Here is a 19,218-nt window from a genome sequence, read left to right as displayed (position 1 = left end):
CCGTTTTATTCCCTTTGCGTTGGAACAGCTTGCGGCTGATGGCTTCAGCGCAACCTGTGAGAGATGCATTTAACCCCGTAGATCTCCGTCAACTATGTGGGAAGTATAGCGTCGGCCATCACATGCTGCACGACCCCAGTCGACAACGAGGAAGAAAACCCTGCTACGAGCGTGCAGCTTTCCTTCAGCAGAATATAGAGCGAGTTATGTCACAAGGCACAAAAGTGTACAAGACAGCGCGAATATAATTAGCTCCGAAAGACATCCCAAGACATCAAGGAAAAGTAAGCATCGCCTACCTAGACTAAGGTCACACATATCATATTCATATCCCTCTCCCTTCCAGAGCGCCACTTAAGGACGCACACATTACAATGCGCGAGCCGACGTTGAGGTTTTAAAGGGCACGAATACACCGATTTGACAGCACGATACTCCATCCATCCACCTGACTATCCGGCCAATGATAGAAACCCTGGAATACCCGTGTTGATTGATACCCGGCTCCCAAAAAGAAACATGCGCCTTCCGTCACCCCCTGTCCATTCTCCGCTTTCTTGGGTTGTGTTTTCCCAGCCCAAGGAACAAGGTTTGAAACGCCCCAGGTATTCTGACAGTCTCGCCGTGTTCCTCCGATCTGTTCCCTCACTAACCTTCCCTTGCAAGCAATCGCCCTCGTGTCTTGTCTCGTCAGACTTTGTGGTACCAGTTCTGGTCGGCTGCGACTCAGGATACAGGCGGTAATAAGTGGGCTATCAAGCAGCCAACATCGAACCTTAAGCGGCGATGAGAGGTTCGTCGTCGGTCTTGGCGACAGGCTCGGGCCCGTGAGCGGGCTCGCTCACGGACTCAGTCTCAGCAGGGAGCTTAATATCCTCCTTGGGAGGCGCGGGGAAATCAGTCTCCTTAATGGGCGTTGCCTTCTGCGGCTGCTCCACGTGGTGACGGGCGCCCTTGATCAGCGCCTGGGCTTTGGCGGTGTAGTCACCCACGTATTGCTTGGTAGCCTGCGTGGCCTGCGCAGTGTGCTTCTGAGCAACCGTGCGGAGCTGTGCGGTCTGGGCATTGACAATGTCGCTCGCGTGCTTGAGCTGGTTGTCGATGAGCTCCTGGTTAGTGGTGTAGATGAGTGGGGTGAAGAAGATGACCGTGGTGGCGATAACTGCCAGGCCCCAGTAGGGCACAATCTTGACGAGGTAGTAAGAAATGAAAGCGGCGAGAGCGGCCTGGGCGTGCATCGTTTGTTAGCGTTGCAGCTCCAATGCGCCCTAGCTGCAGGAGCTCTGAATTCGGGCGGAGCCAACTGTGGAGACCACTTACAGCAGCCGATGCATATACGTTCTCGGCGAACAACACACGTTGCGATTCGATAACGAAGAAGTTGATGAGTTCGTGGACGTCCCCAATCACCAAATCGAGGGTCTCCCGCGGGATGGTGTAGTACTTGCGGGGGCGCAGCTGGGTCGCGAAGCCGTTGTTCAGAAGGACCTTTCCTGTGACCTCGGCGGCGATCGTGATGCCAAGAACCATCCAGGTGATCTTGAAAGCCCAGCGAATAATATCAAGGTACCTAACCGAGAAGATGAGCGTGATGATGGAGGCATAGGCGATGGCCGAAGCGCCTGCAGTTTTGTCAGCACGGGTCCTGGCAGCAACATCCGAGTATCACGAGGAGACGTACGAGGATTGCGCCACGACAGGAGCTCCGAGAAGAACGAGTGATAGTGGGTCAAGGGCTGGCCAGTGGCAGCCGTATACGATGGAGTATGGCGGGAAGCAGCGAGGTTCGAAAATTCGGCCGAAGCCTTGGAAGACTGGTCCATGACGTTCTGAGCTACCGGACCTGTGCACCCCCCGGGTCAGTGTTTGGAGGGGGAAAAAGGCTATTGGGATCGGCTCAATAGACAAACCGTTGGCAACGGCGTTATATGCAGCTGCCGCATCTATTGAGGGTTATCGTGAGTTGATCTGGTGCTCGGAGAGGATCGGACGTCAATGGGAAAGAAATCATGACACTTTGCAGGAGTTAGCGAACGTTGTTGGCAGAGCAAAGGAGATTCCTACGAAACTGGGTTACACGAACCTTACTGGCTTTAAGGGCCTCCACGTTGGAACTGCCGTTGGCGGCGGCGCTGTCTGCCATTTTTGGTTTCGGTCGCTCTCGTGATAGAAACGTAAGGTGATGCTGGTGCCTTTGCTACACGTGGACTGGTGGAGAGGTTGATTGCGTGACGTCGACAGGAGGGGCAGAGCAGAGGGAAAGAGAAAGAAAAAAAGGGCGGCGATTGCAGAGGGTAGCCAGCCAGCGGGAGCTAAGGGCAGGTTCTGAAACCTCGAGGGGTGCGATGCTTTGTTGTGCAGGGGTTCGAGAAATCGGAAGCTTTGATGTTGCAGGAAGAAAGGAAGCAGAGCTTTCGGTCCCCTAGAAGATGGGATTGGCAAGCAGCAATGAGGGCTTTGAGACAGTCTAGGGTGAGAACTATGATTTCAACCTAGCTTATCAAAAACTTGCAGGCAGTCGTGCTCCATGACGGGGCCCTGGAACCAGCCCAGGCCAGGTAGGTCCCCACCTACCCTCCCAAGCTCTGCTTGTCCGCAAAGTGGAAGAGGCGAGGGAGGAGCATTCCAGAACGGCAAAGCGCCAGTGCAATGATCTCATCATGCGATAGACAGCCACCAAAGCTGGACAACCTATCAGAGAGCTGCTTGCTGCAGCTCCGGAAGTGCCCTTCGTCGCACAATCTACCTCATAAGAGGCTCAGGAAACGTATGTTTCTATCCCCTCTTTGCGCTAGAAGGCTTTCCGCTTTTTTTGAGATTGCCTCATGCCATTCGATTCTCCTGTTCCAGCTTTATCGCTGAAATTTTTTTTTTCCTTCCGCTATCACCGTTTTAATTTCGCGAACACCGACACTACAACTATTCTAGATGCATGTACAGTACATTGCGTACTGAATACGGACTACATTGCGTCTAGGGTGGTATCCAATGTAGAGTATTTCAATGCCAATTAGCAAATCAATGCCGACCTGACCCTAGTTCACGCCCCTCCCCCCTTTTACCAGGGCTGTTCTTGGCCTTGGACCTTGGTGCATGCCGTCTCCAGCGCGCAGCGTCATCTAATGCATGTGATTGCACGCTAAGTTGGGCCTGTGAGAACCGGAATGGTTGCCATACCAAACAGCACACGCGACACGAGAACGGATGACGTTTAAGATCAAACATGTGCACGACCAGTCAACTACATCGCATCCTTGTCTTTTTGCACCAAGATGTGTGCTTTTATGGATTACTTTAATCTACAGCTTCTTTCTATCAAATAACCGGTGTTTCTGACCGGCTGAGCCTCGAGTCGCTCCCGAGCAATGCTCTCTCTCGTCTTCGAAGTAACCCCGGCGCCCGCCAGCCTCCCCAGACATATTCCATTACACACAGGAACCAGGAATCAGTATTGGTATCATCATGATGCTCACAAAGAGACAAGCCGTCCCGCGGCCGGGTCATTTCCGTCTCCATCCCCAGCCATTAACGTAGAGTAAGTATCCACAAAAGCGCCCCAAATTAAAACGGATTAAGCCAGAGAAACAGAAAAGCAGTTATTAGACCGAGCAAAACTTCACCTCCTCCAGCCCCAGAACCCGCCGCTCGATGTGTTATTCGTTGTCGGCGAGAGGGACGCCTTCGTGAACGACTCCGAGCCGACAGGCATCGTGCTTGAACCCGTCAGCCGGCCAATCATGCCGCTGAAGGACGTCGACGTCGACGGCGGCGGCGGCGTCGAGTTCCCTCCATGCTGTAGCACCGGCGGCGACTCCCCTGGAGCGAGTCCGAATGCCTTGCGGAACTGCTCTAGCTTCTGCTTCGCCTCTTCCAGCTCCTGCCGGGCAACGGCTTCGGCGGTCTTGGCCTGCACAAGCTCAAGGACAAGGGCGTCATTCTCGTTGGGAGGTGTATTATTCTGAGTGCCCCCGGACGGCAACGGCTCGTTGCCGTCCTGCTTCTTCATCGTCGCGGACGACACGCGCTTGTTTCCGTGATTTGACGCCGCTTGCGAGGGCGTTGATCTGCTGCGGCCCAGTTTGAGCCCGCGAAGCCCCGTTCCTGCGACACCGCCGCCAACGGTCCTGGGAAACCATTCGCCATTGTCCGCGCTTGGTGGTGTGTCAGACGCCCTCGCCCGCAGCCCGTGGATCTGTCTCTCGAGCCGCTGCTTTTCTTGGTGTACACTCCGAACATGCGCATGGGTGTCCCTCAATTGGTCCCTCACGGTGGCCACCTCTTGTTCCAACTCCTGTATCTTGCGGTCATATTCCTTGACCTTCGCTCGCTCTTGTGATAACTGTTCTCTCGTTCTCGCCAATTCCTCTCGTAGTTGCATTTTCGTCTCGTGCGTCGACGATCTGGGACTGGCAGCCGGTTCGTTGAAGCGCAGTTCGACGACGTCGAGCAGGTCGGAAAGTTGCTCCGCTGTCGGCCCGGTACTGGCGCCTCCGGACACAGTGGCCTGCTCGGTTGGTGTAGTCTCGTTGCGTTCCATCTTTGCATCCGCCTTCTTGCGCAAGCCGTCCAGCAGCGACCGAACGGCTCGCCGGTCATCCTCGCGCTCTTCCTTCTCCCGCTGCAACTGATTCGCCAGGAGCGCATGATTCCGCTGCAGTTCGCTGAGCGCGGTGAGTAAATCTTCGATCTGACTGTGCAAGTACTTGCTGCCGTCCTTGGACGTATTGACGCTCCCAGAGAAGGCGGTTGGCGCCGTCTTGGATGCCAACGGGGTCGCTTCCCTGGGTAGGTCGTCGGGAGCGCTGTCGCGCGAAATAGTGGTTGCTTCGGTCGAGACGGAACTGAGAACGCTAGCAGCAGATGATGTTGTCGAGGAGGCAGCCTCCATCGACGAGAGGCTCTGTTTCGAGGTGCTTCGCCGAAGCATGCTGAGCGAACGCGATCCGGTGCCGATTCCGGGGTTGAGCGTGCTGTTGGACGTGGATCCAGAAGGCTGAGCTGCCGCCGGAATAGGGGCAAGCTTGGGGGTGGATGAAGAGGTCCAGATGCGACCGAGGAAACGGGAGGCGGCGGTCGTTACATCTGCCGACGCTTGTGCCGCCTGTGCCCCACGGAGATTGGCGCTCGGACTAATCTTAGCTTCCCTGTACCCCTGTTCTAGCGCTATCAGTCGTTCCTTGGTAACGACGTTGGCGAGTGCGACAAAGTCTTGGACAAACTCGTCCGCGTTGTAGTTGTAGCAGTCCCAGAGTCCCCGCGAGAGCAGCAGGCGCATCACATCTTCGAGCTCGGTGCAGGCCAATATGCGCACCTGGTTCTTGCGCATGAGAGACAAGCCTACTCGCATGATGGTTTCCGAGGCGCCCTCGGCGAAAATCACATCGTAGATGCGAAACAGCATTGGCAGGGGGCACGTTACGGCGTAGAGCGACAGGAACCATTGCGAAACGTAGGCGGGCTCGACCTGCAATCCGTCGAGATGGGCCGACAGTGTGGGGAGATGCTGCCGCAGCAGTTCGCGAAATTGGTAAATTCGGATGTGCAAGCCCGACAGGTCAGGGACAAAACATTGGCGCAGATCGTAGTTTTCCATCAGCCTTGGTCGCGCAAGGTTAGCCTACCACCTTTTTTTGGTCGGTGGGTATTCAGATCTGACGTACCTGACTAAAACGCAGAAAGCCTGCTTGTCCGGCAAGTGCATCAACAGAGGCCCTACAAGGAACGCTAGTCCTTGGCAATACCCAATTTTGGTGTCGTAGAGGCTGAAACACTTGAGCACCCGGCCCAACATTCGCTGGCCATCGCCGTCCGGATCGCGAAACATGTCCACACCGGGAAAGCTTCGCCCGAGATCTTTGCTGATGACGCCCTCATACGGGCTGGACTCGCCGGAAAGTCGGTCAAAGATTTCCTCCAGGGCGCTGTCGCGGGCACCTGCCATGCTCTGCCAGACGACCCCTCGCAGGGGCGGCGGGATGCCCTTTCGTACCTTGTTGGTCAGCAGCGTGGGCAGCCGAGCCGCCGTCTGCTTGGGGTCCTTGACCAAGGCCAGGTAGAAGTCAAGCTCGGTCATTGGCGTCGGCGGCAGCTTCGAGTATCGCAGTGCGGGAGGGGTCGGACCGTTGACCATCTTCCGCAGCTGTGCCATCGAGGGAGGCCTAGGCCGGCTCTCGCGTGACTGCCGCTTCTCGGTCGCCTTGGACCTCCCGCCCTTGGAGCCTGTCGCAGATCGGACATTTTCCTGCTCTGTCCTGGCCAATAGCGAAGCCGTGGTCTGTCGCGTGCATGAGGTGTCAGTCGCGGCAGGAACGGGAATAGGTGTGCCTTGGGATGGTGAGCGCACATTGTTGGAGCCTTGTTCTTTCAGTTCCAGTTCCTCCTTCTTTTGTAATTCTTCCCAGTCCACTCGCTCAGACCCTACGCTGGAACTCGAGCCGGGGCGATTATTTTCCCCTCCCCCATCGTCTGTACTCTCCGCATTGGCCCGCCCTAATTCTTGGAGCAAGTTGGGTCTGCGTTTGGATGCCGAGTTCTCAGGCTCGAAAATCTCCGATTCGCTGTCATCGTCGTCCTCCCCTGGCGTCTCAGCCTGGGCATCGCTCGACTCGTAGTTTGTAAGCGGGCTCGTCTTCGCGGGAATCGTACTCGGCGGTGCGCCCGTGACTAGGTGAAGCGATGGCGGCTCGGAAAGGCGAACAGTGACGAGAGAGTCGTGGGTGCTTGTCTCGCTGCTCGTTTCCGAGGTAGTCGGCGGTGAATTGGTTGGCCCCGGAGCGCTCTCTTTAGGTGACGTCGAATCTTGCAACGCACATGCCGGTCGTGTCTCTCCTCCATCCCGGTCTGGCTCCATCCCGAAGCCAGACCCGTTTCCGCAGCCTCGGGTGTGCAACAACCACTTGAACGCAGCAAGACAGTTTGGGGCGCGTACAGTTGCAGAATCGAGAGGGTCGGTTGCGGGCGAGGAGCTTTCGACGCAGTCGTCTCAACCCTCGTTTGGCGGAGACGTTTGGCGGAGACAAGGCCGTTGAAAGGCAGGGACTGCGCTGCACTCGTCTTGGTAATCTTTCACTGGCACGCTTTTTCGAAAAGCCTTGCCGGCTTCGAAAGAGCGTGTCTGCTAGCCTTCAAAAGAGAACGGGACAGGGATGGGTCCGGTGCAGGGGAAAGAGGTGGAGAGAGGAGACCTAGATCGTCGACCGCGAATTGTGTGGGTCTTGGCTCGCGGCAAGCTGGGCAGGCGCTCTGCGCGTTTCATCGAGTGGTCGGAGGGCACCGAAACAGTACGATCAGAAGCGATCTGCGGCAAATTGGGCCACAAGTCAACCGGCAAGCAAGATGCGATGGTTGTGCAACTTGGCCACATCAAGAACGGCGGAGTGTAAAGCAGTAAGCAAAGAGTGTGCCGAGCGGTGGGCATTGGTTAAGTCGGTTGAGATGGGATGCTTTTGGCGCGAGGCCCCTGCATTATCCATGCAATCTGCAGGAAGCAAGTCGCTCTCCCAAGGCTTGGGCAATGCGGGGCAGCTCTCCACCGCCAATTCGTTGTCAGGTTATGGATCAGAAATTTGCCAGCGCGACAGCTCCCCTCTTCCTCTCTCTGGGTTCTCTGCTTGAAGAAACGCTGAAGAAAAAAGAAGTCTGCGGTTCCAAGGGTGACGCATTAATTTACCTTTGGGCGACCAATTCCAGTTTTGAGCAAGCAGCTAATAAGCTCGGTGCATTGGGTTCGCGCAACTCCATCATCAAACTCAAGGTGGGTATCAATGTGGAAGAGGTGGGGTCTCATTGGAGACTTTTCCTGCCAATCGGCATCTGCAGATGCGCTCCACCTTCGAGAAGCCCGCAGGGACGGAAGCTTCAACTGCAAGGCGTCAGACAGCCAACCAGCAATGCGAACCCATAATCAGCCCCCTTATGAAAAGCAAAAAGTGCTGTGGTAAAAGGGGTAGTTGAAGCCTTCAGGAGACCAACAAAGAAAAAAAAAATACTGTCTTCAACAGGCCAATTCAGCATCATTCCCGTATTTGAGGGGAAAAAAAAACCCTTACAATCCGCCTCACCAAACAAAGCCCAGATCGCTTATCCCATGCTTCTTAGCGACCTGGCTAGCAGGCCATGCTCTGCCGCACGATAGGTGGTGCCCATCAGTTAGAACGAAAGCCCCGAGGGCAGAGCGGAGGCCCATTCTGCAGCACCACAAGTTCGGGGCCCCGCCGCGGCCGGAGCGGGCGACCCGGGGATGTGGCCCGTACGCACTGTAGTAGTGGTTCAGTGTAGGCGTCCCCTAAAACAAGCCGATACTCGTCCGATCTCATTTGCTTTGCACCTCCAGGCACAGTACGTACATACATACAGTACGCAGTACTCCGCGAAAGATGACGCTTGTGTTTTTATGACACCAACGCCAGGTGCTGAGCATTCTACTGAAACAGTCGAAGCAACCGTACACCGGGGGAGCTCATGCTTCATTTTGCCTGCATGTTCGCACAGCGGCCTATGTATATCAACTTCTTTCCCTACTTGGATCTCCTTGACAGAGCAAACCAAACCAGTTACATCCAACTACTACCGACAGCGTTCATTACTTTCCGCGCTCCCATCCTTCCAAATTCCCCCATTCAGCCCGTCTCAGTACCTAGTAGCCTGAACAAGTATCGCTGAACCTACCTGTAAACCCCAACGCCCTGAACCGAGAGAACCTGGATATCCCTCTTTCCACTTCTCCCCGCACCTAAAAAGAAAGGCTATGTAGAAATGGAAAAGAGAAGGGAAGAAAAAAAAATTACATCCGCCATGCAAAAAACACCGCAAGATCAGCGTAAAGAATGCACAGGGAATCCAGCCGCCCATCCCTTCATCAGCCGCCTATGAAATTTTCCAGATCTATGTATCAAAGCCAAAGTCCATACCTCAATCCACCACTCCATCGTACATACACTACAAACCTCCGTCACATATTGGCTCAGCCATGATGCCACCTCTTTCTTTCCGTTACGGACTTCCTTCGCAAATCATTTGTCTACACCAATCCCGGCGCCGCAGCCTCGGCCATCATCGATGTCATCGATGTCCCCTGTATCCGCCCGGGGCCGGGAGCAGGACTGTTCTGATTTGGGACTTGAAACGCGCCGCTGACGCCGCCGTTTTGTTGTTGCGGAGAGGCCTTGGCTCCGGCGACTGATCGCGGTGCCGGTGCTGCTGTCCCGGCCAAAACATTTGCGTTGTTAGGGTTGGGGTTGTGTGTAGGGTTGGGACCCGCCCCTCCTCCTCCTCCTCCTCCTCCTGCTTCTGTTGTTGGCGCTGCCGGTGCTCCTCCGGGTGCTCCTCCCGACGGCCGCACACCGGCAGGCGGCTGGGCAGGTGGTTCCTTGTTGGGGTCGATACCCGGATACAGTGTGTGGAGTTTCTTGTAAAGGCTCTTGAGCAGTTGGTCGCGCTCGGCGCGGTCGGCAACTGGGTCAGCCGGTCTCTCGATCGGGTCGCCTGGCGTGCTGGGCGGAACTCTGAGCTTCAGCTGCAGGTTCAGCGGGGGCGGAGTGAGGTAGGCCGGTGATGGCGGGAGCTGAGCTTTGCCCTTGCGATCGGCGAGGGCGAACATGTAGGTGAGGTTGGCTTGTAGCCGCCTCATGCATCTGGGTCGCCCCTTAGTTAGACGTTCTTGTGGCGCGGAGACAGTTGTTTTAGGCTCACTCACTGGTTGTAGTCGAGGTTGGCGAGCTTTTCTTCTTCGGCATAGTCCACGTCGTTGTTTTTGACGCCACTGGCCTGGGCAGCAGCTTGCTCCTTCTTGAGCTCGTTCCTGCTGTTGACAAGCTGTATTGATTCGTACAGTAGCTCCTGATTGATCTCCAGGAGTACGGCCATCCTCTCCCTGTCCCGAGAGTCGGTCGCCGGGCTCTGGGGAGTGGAGCCGCTAGAAGTCCCATTCACCTGCGGTTGCCCCTGGTCTGCAGGGAAGGTGGGTGTTTGTGGGGTTGCTAATGACCCTGGCGGAGGGTGTGCCGTGGTGGGCGTCTGGTTCTGGGGGGTTCCTTGGGTCTGGGGCGTAGAGAACTGTTGCTGCTGGGGAGGCATGGTGCTCGTAGGGGTGCCTTGGGACTGGCTAAACTGGCGCTGAGGCGTGGACACCGAGATGCCGGCGGGATTCTGCTGGGCCGGCATCATCCGCTGCATCATGGGCTGCTGACTGGGCAAGCCCGGGTTCATCTGATAAGGTCCCATCTGGCCGGCCATCATGAAGTTGGCCGGCAGCTGCGGCTGGGGAGCCGTAGAGGAAGGGACGGCAGCCACATAAGGCGAGGTTGTGAAAGGAACCTGGAATGACACTATCGGAGGTAGGTGTCAGTCTCTGTCGCAAAGCAGGGAAAATAAAACCCAGGAGCCTCCCCGCGGGGAAGGGTGTTAAGCAGAGCCCTAAGCCCCCGGGAAGGTCGCTGAAAGCACGGCACGTGGGGGAAACATCGTGTATTGTATGTCGGAAAGAGAGCGGGACGGGAAGAGGGCAGCCTGGCCCAAAAGTCGAACGGTATGTAGGGGAAGATAGACATGATAGCAAGGGAAGAGCGCTTACTCTGACCATTAGCAGCCATGTGCGGCATGCCAGGATTCTGCATCATTCCTGCAGAGCCGGCAGCACCTCCTCCCATGAGGGCTGGATTAGGGCCGACGGGAAAGGCACCGGGCTGGCCCGGCATGGGAAACTGCTGTGTGTTATACATCATCTGCTGCTGCTGGTTCGGGGACGGGCTGGGCTGCATGTGGGCAGCTTGCTGGGGTGGGGCGCCGTTGAAGATGGGGCCTGCGGCGGCATTTTGGTAGCCATAGGGAGCCGAATACATGACTTGGTATTTGGGCGAGAGGCTGCCCAAGCCGAGGACGGGGGGGGAGGCTCCAGGGGGAGGAGCGGCGGATGGAACGGCGAGGGTCGCCGCGGATCAGATCAGGAAGTGCGGCTGTTAGGGTTGTGGGGAAAGAAGGCTGGACTACCAATCTGAGGGGCGCTCTTTCTGTCTCTCTCTCTCTCTTCTCTCTCTCTCTTTCTCTCTTGTCTTTGGTGTAAGGCGAGACAGGCCAACAGGTTGTACTTGGGAACCCCAGTCCGACGGCAGCGTTGAGCCGGGATATGACGAACTTCTGCGTTGTCAACCCAGCGCCGTTGGACCGTCCGAGCAGCAGACGGGGATGGCTGGACGGGATGAGACGGAGCAGCGTGGATTAGGTGCCAACCTTATTATTAGCGACCTAGCGACAGGTCAATCCACACACAGCTGGTGTGGTGGTGGTGGTGGTGGTGGTGGCGGCGGCGGCGGCGGCTGTTGCTTGTTTGCTGCTACTGCTGCTGCTGCTGCTGCTGCTGCTACCTGTCCGTGCCCGGAAGACGACAGCCAGCAAGGACTGCGGCCTGTCACGGCGTGCGAGCGTGCCTTGCAGGGCCGAAATGCACGGTGGGCAGGCTATCGATCGTCCGGATGGCAGACCCACGGGATTGCCGCCAGTGTTTCGCGGCTTTTGTGTGCGTGTCCGAGAGTGGCAGTGGGACACGACAAGTGCCGGGGATGGGCAAGGTCCGTCGCAGGCGCCAAGTCGGGGAAACACCGATGGGGAAAATGAGGTGAGCTTCAAAGATAAAAGGGGAGGGCAGGCCAGTTAGTGTCAGCGACGGGGTGTGTTAGTGCAGGTTGTCAGTGGGCGTCAGCCGGGCTGCTTGCTTTCACGGTCGGCAAGCCGGTGTGTGTCAAAAAGACCTGGAGCGAAGGGTTTGCGTGTCGCGAGAATGCCACGAGGACTGGGGGGAACCAGATTGCAGCGGGGCGGAAAAGCGGGCACTAGCGGGGCACACCCCGCTCGCAAACACGACGGCGCTAACCCGATCGGTTTCCGCCCCTGCACAGATGTGGGTCACAGCTGTGGGATTGAATGCAGGGATTTCAACGCATTGGCAGCGAAACCTGGTTTGCGCCGGTTCGAAGTTGGTGGTTCATCTCGTCCTTTTCCATGATCCCTTCATTTCTACGTTATCATCCCTCCCGTTTCCAATCGGGATACAAATCTCAGCATGGTTTCCGATTTGGGTCTGGGCAATTTTTTTTTTTTTTTTTGCCGGTACAGCCCCGACGAAGCAAAGTAAAAGGATCCGACATGGCATACTTTGTGACAACAAGATAACCACAGCGACATTGAGCGGCTACGGCTTTCTGGTGTTTTCGTATCTACCTATGTACGGAGTGTATATGTATACGTATACTAATAGTAGATGGGTGTGCACATAGTACACTACGAGATGAGCCCATAGCCACATTGGATGGCGAACTCCCTGGGCAGCCCAGTCACGCCACCGGTATTCTGGCACTGGCTTCTCGAAAGCGACGGAGGCGCGCCGAAAACCTAATGGAAGCGCGTTCCGTACTTGGACTTTCCAGCAACCACGTCGAGGAAGTTCCGTGCAACGATGGAGCCTGCATGACAAAGTCAGTCTCCCCATATCCCAGGACCGAACGAGCCAAGAAGAACGTACTGGTCTTGTTGGAGGGATGCAGCTCGTCATACCACATATACCCATTCAGAGAACCGGGCTGGTCAGTGCACGGGCTGCCGGCCGGTCCGCACTGATGGTAGTAACTGTTGACATTGTGCGGCGCATCCAGGTACTTGGTGGGCGCATTATAGATGTCGTTGAACAGGCTGTGGACGTCAAAGACGTCGACCATGGCCTTGGGCCAGCGCTTCTTCAGGGACGCCATGACAAGGGCGCCGTTTTCCAGCATGGTGTTGACGCTGGTCGAGTACTCGCGGATCTTCTGGCCGTACTCGGTCATGTTATACTTGGTCTTGGTGTTCCAGTACTGCGAGTCGAGCGTGCCGCCGTTCTCGGGCAGCGCATAGAGCGGGGCCAGCTCCAGGGGCACCGTGTTGAGGATGACAAAGCGCCGTCCGCCCGTCTTGTAGACATGGTCGAGCACGGAGAAGACGCAGCTGACAAAGTCGCTGATGGTCTTGCCGGGGGTCTGCGAGTCCGACAGAAAAGCGCCCCAGCCCAGGTCATTGGTGCCGATCCACACGGCATACACCGTGTTCTCGGCAGTGCGGTGCGGGTAGAGCGACTTGAAGAGCACGTCAGCCTGGAAGGACGGAATCTCGTCGTCGAGGATGGCCGGGAAGGTCCGGTTGATGAGGTCGAAGTACCGGGAGACGATCTGGTTGGAGCAGACGGCACCGCTGACGGCGTAATCCATCAGCGTAGCTCCAGCATCCCTGGCAGCGAACTGGGCCCATGATAGGCCACCCGACGCCGTTGTGGTCGTCTCGTCGTGCATCGTCCCCGGCCGAGGCGCCTTCCCACCATGGTTGATGTAGTAGCCCAGCCGGCCGTTGTCGGTGTAGCTGTCGCCGAAAGTGACCAACGTCTCGAAATTGTGGTCTTTGTGCGACTTGGCCAAGGCGATCGAAGCGCCAACGAGAACCCAGGAGAGACGCATCGCGAGTGTTGTCGGCGGTGTGTCTGCGAGGATGAAGTTGGCGCAGCAGCGCAGAAACCGGGTAACCTGGGGCAGAGGGGTGGGAGTTGGAAGAAGATGCCGACTTTATACCAAGTCTACTATGTATTTGCTCTGGTGTACTCGTACAAACCGTCTCACGGGCCAAAACTTCTCTTGGGCAACCCCGCTGTTCCATTCAACCGGGACTAAAGGACTGGTTCCCGCTGCACAGGCTATATTCCGTCTCCACGTCAGGAGCCTTGGGGGGGGAGGGGGGTTTATCGGGACGCGAAGGTTACGTGTAGTGTAGAGAGGCGACGCGAGATAGCACAGTGCCGCCCCCCCCCTTCCCCTTCCCCTTCACCACTATTTTCCCTAGCTCCTCGACATGCGTGGAAAATCTGCAGAGATCGAGGGAACAGCGGAACAGCGGCTAGCCGAAGCGAAGAGGGCGAGAACGATGGAAAATGGTTAGCAGAGAGGGAGCAAAAAACGGAAGCTGTCTTCCCCGGCAAGCGAACAGAGGTAGTGTACGCTCCATCGTACAAACTATTGCCGTTACATCGCGCCTTCACCGGCAGCACGCCACGCGGTTGACCCTGCGGGCAGCCAACACCAAAAACAACATGGTCTAGCGGGCCTGGCATGGTGTTGATCCGGCAGCTTTTCCAGGGAGCAGGAGCATCTCGCTCGGGTTTACCGGAGCCCGGAAGCGATGGGGGTAATTAACCAATCAGTCCAGCCGCCGAGCCTGGTAACTAGTGTATCTCTGCGCGCCCGAGCATGCGCTGCCGAGCCAAAAGTGGAGGATCGACGAGACCGGGGTCCTAGTGTAATTAACCATCTTCGGTTTGCCTTCCAGAAAAGCTTGGCTTCCGAGGGTTGCGGAGAGAAAAAAAATGCAAGGCTGCATGAAACGGTGTGTGTGAGAGAGAGAGAGAAAAGAAGAGGGGGGGATATTTGATTTGGGTGGGCGGGGGCGGGTTGCAAGGGCCTATTGGGTCACACACTGAACAATAACTACGCCTAGGGTTAAGATCTGAAGTGTATCGGTTAGGGTTAGGGTATAACTAGAACATCTGTTGATGGCGACTCGTTCTGCACAACGACTCAATAGATTTGCACAGGAAGAAAATGTGCAGGGATGCGGGCCTAATTCGGTGGGATTCAGTTGCAAGTGCAATGAATGGCAGTTCAACTTCATGTTCTACGTCTACATCGTTTGTGAGCGAGCCATGATGTGTCGCTCAAGTGAGGACCCGCTCCGGAGTCGGCGTTTGAGCTTGGATGTTCATTTTCACTTTCACACCCGATGACTCCTTCCTGTGTGACTCTTTCACAACGACTTCGCAACCTTCCATAAAGGGGCGAGCGAATCCACGAGCCCGACCATCCAAACCACATTGACAGAAGCACACAATTGAGATTGACTCATCACCCACCATGTCGCCCTTCAACCTCGAGACGTGCGCGCGGCCCAACATTTTGGCCCTCGAACCGTATCGCTGTGCCCGAGAGTAAGCCTTCACTCACCCTTTTGTTTTTCATACTTGTTTTCCAGTCCTATCGTAAGACAGGGAAAAAAAAAAAAAAAAAGAGCAGGAAATCAGCCAGAGGGAAAGTTCTAACACCATCCAGCGACTACAAAGACGACGGCACCAACATTCTGCTCGACGCCAATGAAAACGCCTACGGCCCGCCCCTCACTACCACCACCGCCGCCACCACCACCAGCACCACCATCCCCTCCTCCTCCCCACCCCAGAGTCAAGTGGACGGCACCGCCCCGCTCAGTCTCGACCTCTCGGCCCTCCACCGGTACCCGGACCCGCACCAGACGCGGCTGAAGCAGCTGCTCTGCGACCTGCGGACGACGACGACGACGACGAGGACTAAGGGGGGGGAAAGGAGCCGGGCCCTGTCGCCGGACAACGTGTTCGTGGGCGTGGGCTCGGACGAGGCGATCGACGCGCTGCTCCGCTGCTTCTGCGCGCCCGGGCGCGACCGCATCCTCGTCTGCCCGCCGACCTACGGCATGTACGCCGTCTCGGCGCAGGTCAACGACGTCGCGCTGGTCCGCGTGCCGCTGCGCCCGGCCGAGGAAGGGTTCCAGCTGGACGTGGACGCCATCACGGCCGCGCTGTCCGCGTCTGCATCGGCTGGCGGGGCAGCGGAAGGCCCCATCAAGATCGTCTACCTCTGTTCTCCCGGCAACCCGACGGGGGCGCTGCTGCGCAAGGAGGACGTGCGGGCCGTGCTCGAGCACCCGACCTGGAACGGGGTGGTGGTGGTGGACGAGGCCTACATCGACTTTGCCTCGGCCGAGGAGGACAGCCTGGCCGGGTGGGTGGTCGAGTGGCCCAACCTGGTGGTCATGCAAACGCTCAGCAAGGCCTTCGGGCTCGCGGGCATCCGCCTGGGCGTCGCCTTCGCGTCGCCCGAGATCGCCAGGCTGCTCAACAGCCTCAAGGCGCCCTACAACGTCTCGAGCCTGACGGCCGAGATCGCCGAGTACGCGCTCTCCGAGAAGGGCGGGCTGGCGAGGATGAGGGAGAACCGGGCCAAGCTGATCGCGCAGAGGGAGAGGATGGTCCGGGAGATGGCCAAGATCGAAGGGGTTGGCCGGCTGAGGGGTGGGCAGGACAGCAATTTCTTGCTGTACGAGATGCTCGACAAGGAAGGGAAGCCCGACAACGTCACTGCGCTGGCCGTGTACGAGAGGCTGGCCGAGACCAAGGGAGTGGTCGTCCGCTTCAGAGGCAAAGAGCACGGTTGCCTGGGCTGCCTGCGGATCACGGTCGGTACCGAGGAAGAGGTGACCCGGTTCTTGGATTCGCTGAGGAAAACCCTGGCCGAGGTGCGCGGTAGAACGCCGGTCGCTGACGAGGAGCAGAGGGAGGCCGAGGCGAGCGGCGTGGTGGCTTAATTAAGGGTTGAGGCGGTGGTGGGACGCGTAATTAACTCTTTAAACAACAAAAACACCGCGTACTAAAAAAATAGAATGAACGAAAGTCAAGAATCATGTCCATGTTTGTCTATCTTGCCAGGCTGTCCGGGATCCTATGCCACATGCCAAAGTGGCCCCGCCCGTTCACACCTTGAGCAGAGAAGAAATTGTCAAAAAAAGGTCACCAGAATATGTATATATATATACAAGAATGGAATGATAAAAAAAAAGAGAGCCGAACTCAGTATCCAGACAAGCCACGGTCGCCCACCTACGCAAGACGAGCATCGTACCTCCCCCCCCGCTTGGTGTTCGACGAGCCTTCAAAAGTGCGGACCGTCTTGATCTGGTCGCCCTTGAGCGGCGGCTCCGCCTCGCCGACGAGCAGTCCCTGGATCGTCTCGAGCGCGCACATCTCCTCTCCCAGGCCCGTGGTGCCGTCGAAGCCGCCGTAGTACCACCTCTGCCCGCACTGGGTGCCGTCCGGGCCGCCCGAGCAGGACTTGGCGGCCGCCTTCGCGGTGGGATGCCAGAGCTCCTCGATGACCGGCTTGATCGAGGGCACGAACACGCTCGCCGCGTACGCGAAGCGCGACAGGTAGCCCTTGAAGCTGCGCATGTCGGCGTTGCACGTGCCGACCTGCTCGCAGGCGTGCTCGTACATGATGTTGGTGGCGTTGGGGAACGGGCTGAAGAAGGAACGGGCGGCGTCCAAGATGCGCTCGGTACGCTGCACCCACTTCTTGTCGCCCGTGACATCGGCCATGACGGCCGCGCCGTACATGTAGATGGCGGCCGTGTACGAGAAGGTGACTGGGTTGATGTCGGTGCAGTTGTGGCTGGCGCTCGCGCCGTCGTGCACGTTGAAGTCTTTGTCGATCATGCCGACGCCCTCGGTCCAGTCCCAGACCTTCTCGGCCCATTCCAGGTAGGTGTTGTTGCCCGTCGCCCGTGCGAGGCGGGCCGAGATCTGGAACAGGCCGCCGTTGCTGACGCTGTTCTTGTAGTCGAGGCCGTTCGGGTTCGAGGCGAAGATCTGCCACAGGAGGCCGCCGTTGCACGCCGTCGTGTTCCACCTCGAGGCGAGCGAGTTCCAGAGGTTCGCGCCCAGCTGCAGCCACGAGGGGACATTCTCGTCCGGCTGCGGGAAGTTCCTCTCGGCCGCCGCCATGACGGCAAATCCCCAGAAGGCCTGGTCGTCGTTCCCTTCCTGGCCAAAATGTGACGGAAGCATGAAGTCGAAGTTCGGACCGACCTGGCCCAGGAGAGCCGTCGCAATGATGCGGTCGTAGCTCTTGTCGCCCGTATAGTGCGAGTAGTCCAGCATGCTCCCCATGAGCGCACCGGCCTGCCACCAGTAATACGGCTCAGGGAGGTCGACAAACTTCTCGGCGGTGCCAGAGTAGTAGGACATGGCGCCGGAGGCGATGGTTTTTGCCACGCCCTTGATCGAGGCTATCGAGGTCAGGAGTGCCCAGCCAGTAAAGTCTCGGGCTCTTAGTCACTTACATGGGTCGTTGATATCTAGATCCTTGGGAGCGATGGCCGCAATAGCGGCCGTGGTCGCAAGTGCGGGCTTGAGGGACCTGAGGAAGCGCATGCTGGGCAGTGTGTGTGTGCCTGGTACTTGGGACTTGGGTATGCAGTAGGTTTTGACGAGAGAAGAGAGAGAAGAGTAGGTGTTTGCGCAATCCAGTTGCTGTCAACGAGCAAGAAGAAAAACACAAGTGTTGTATTCAGTGTTGGTGTCTGGGGGGTGCCCGTGCTTGGTGGCACGAGGACAACAGTACTCCAGGGATTCAAAGGCGACGTCGAGCAGCGTGATTGCTCTTGCAACACAACAAGACAAAGAGGACAACAGCGCCGCAGGGGCGCACCAAAGGAAGCAAAAAGTGTACAAGAGAAACGGAAAGGGAAAACGATGGTTGGTGATCAACACGTCGAAGGGCAAGACAACAATAGCGGACAACAGGAACAATAGAGAAAGGAGAGCCAAAGCCAGTTGATGGATGTACCGGAAGCCCCTTGTGTTGCCTTGGGGGATGGGCCTCCATCCTTTTTGAGGGAGGCACCTTGTCTTCTCTTTCGAGATGATCAGCCGCCGACCCAACGCCTCTCGGTCCACAAGGTCACAAAAAGGACTCAAGAGCGGGTGGCAGTTGCCCGGCCTTTTCAGACCCACAGTGTACGGTACGCTAGGGGCAGCCAATGGGCGATTTCCTGGGTTCAGGGGAATTGCCATCTTCAGGGGGGAGTACTATGAGTAGCTCGCATCCCTCTCCAGAACCCTGTTGATCCTTTATCCCCCAGTTGTTTCGTTTCTGTCCACATGTCCGCGGCGCAAACCCCGCATGTTTGACGAACAGAGGGTTGCAATCTGGATGCAATTGGAACTTTTGCTCGGTCCGCCGAGGGGAAGGCGAAGACGCCGGCCCGCGCTGATCGGCGAGGGGGAGGGTTCATTCTCAAACAACGGCGGGGAGTTCCAGAACCAATGCAGGAACCTCCTGGAGTTCCAGCTCTCTTTTTGGCGATCTTTAGAGATCTGGGCCTTGGGTCTTCTTTTTTTTTTTTTTTTTTTTTTTAAGCGTTCGTTGGGTTTTGAAGAAGTGGGAAGGCCGCTGTCAGGGGCCTGCAGCAGTCGATTGGTGACTAACCTAGGCACGCCGTCTTGGCGGCCCGCTTTTGAAACATGAAACTTGAGCTTATGGCGGAAGTTCTGAATGACTGGCAAGCAGCGCCTGCCTGGCAAGAGCCACAAACAGCCGCGCGACTGACTGATGAGAAGGAACTCTC

At 57.3% G+C, this 19,218-nt stretch overlaps 6 protein-coding genes across 6 annotated transcripts; 1 reads left to right on the top strand and 5 right to left on the bottom strand.

Annotated features, from left to right (window-relative positions):
- Positions 1-760: 760 nt before the first annotated feature.
- MYCTH_2310132 (uncharacterized protein) lies at positions 761-2,534 on the bottom strand. Its single transcript, XM_003665864.1, has 4 exons — positions 2,089-2,534; positions 1,682-1,843; positions 1,321-1,622; positions 761-1,226 (listed from the first exon to the last, which is right to left on the bottom strand). The coding sequence occupies exons 1-4, from the start codon at positions 2,141-2,143 to the stop codon at positions 777-779; spliced, it is 969 nt and encodes a 322-aa protein (XP_003665912.1). The 5' UTR covers positions 2,144-2,534; the 3' UTR covers positions 761-776.
- A 1,043-nt stretch (positions 2,535-3,577) lies between these two features.
- On the bottom strand, positions 3,578-6,983 carry MYCTH_2310128 (uncharacterized protein). Its single transcript, XM_003665863.1, has 2 exons — positions 5,661-6,983; positions 3,578-5,597 (listed from the first exon to the last, which is right to left on the bottom strand). The coding sequence occupies exons 1-2, from the start codon at positions 6,848-6,850 to the stop codon at positions 3,617-3,619; spliced, it is 3,171 nt and encodes a 1,056-aa protein (XP_003665911.1). The 5' UTR covers positions 6,851-6,983; the 3' UTR covers positions 3,578-3,616.
- Positions 6,984-8,828: 1,845 nt separating this feature from the next.
- On the bottom strand, positions 8,829-10,838 carry MYCTH_74772 (uncharacterized protein; the record flags this gene model as incomplete). The annotated part of the gene is made up of 3 exons (XM_003665862.1): positions 8,829-9,632; positions 9,695-10,325; positions 10,571-10,838. 3 exons carry the CDS (start codon positions 10,836-10,838, stop codon positions 9,020-9,022), a joined length of 1,512 nt encoding a protein of 503 aa, XP_003665910.1. The 3' UTR covers positions 8,829-9,019.
- Positions 10,839-12,384: 1,546 nt separating this feature from the next.
- On the bottom strand, positions 12,385-13,475 carry MYCTH_40885 (carbohydrate esterase family 16 protein; the record flags this gene model as incomplete). Its single annotated transcript, XM_003665861.1, has 2 exons — positions 12,385-12,455; positions 12,515-13,475. 2 exons carry the CDS (start codon positions 13,473-13,475, stop codon positions 12,385-12,387), a joined length of 1,032 nt encoding a protein of 343 aa, XP_003665909.1.
- A 1,306-nt stretch (positions 13,476-14,781) lies between these two features.
- MYCTH_2310121 (uncharacterized protein) lies at positions 14,782-16,490 on the top strand. The gene is made up of 2 exons (XM_003665860.1): positions 14,782-14,992; positions 15,114-16,490. The coding sequence occupies exons 1-2, from the start codon at positions 14,919-14,921 to the stop codon at positions 16,399-16,401; spliced, it is 1,362 nt and encodes a 453-aa protein (XP_003665908.1). The 5' UTR covers positions 14,782-14,918; the 3' UTR covers positions 16,402-16,490.
- Positions 16,491-16,693: 203 nt separating this feature from the next.
- Positions 16,694-18,022, bottom strand: MYCTH_40869 (glycoside hydrolase family 76 protein; the record flags this gene model as incomplete). Its single annotated transcript, XM_003665859.1, has 2 exons — positions 16,694-17,877; positions 17,932-18,022. The coding sequence occupies 2 exons, from the start codon at positions 18,020-18,022 to the stop codon at positions 16,694-16,696; spliced, it is 1,275 nt and encodes a 424-aa protein (XP_003665907.1).
- Between the last annotated feature and the right edge of the window lie 1,196 nt (positions 18,023-19,218).

This window comes from Thermothelomyces thermophilus, chromosome 6, assembly GCF_000226095.1.
Source record: "Thermothelomyces thermophilus ATCC 42464 chromosome 6, complete sequence".
Lineage (NCBI taxonomy): Eukaryota > Fungi > Ascomycota > Sordariomycetes > Sordariales > Chaetomiaceae > Thermothelomyces > Thermothelomyces thermophilus.
This window is presented reverse-complemented; position numbering and strand designations above follow the sequence as displayed.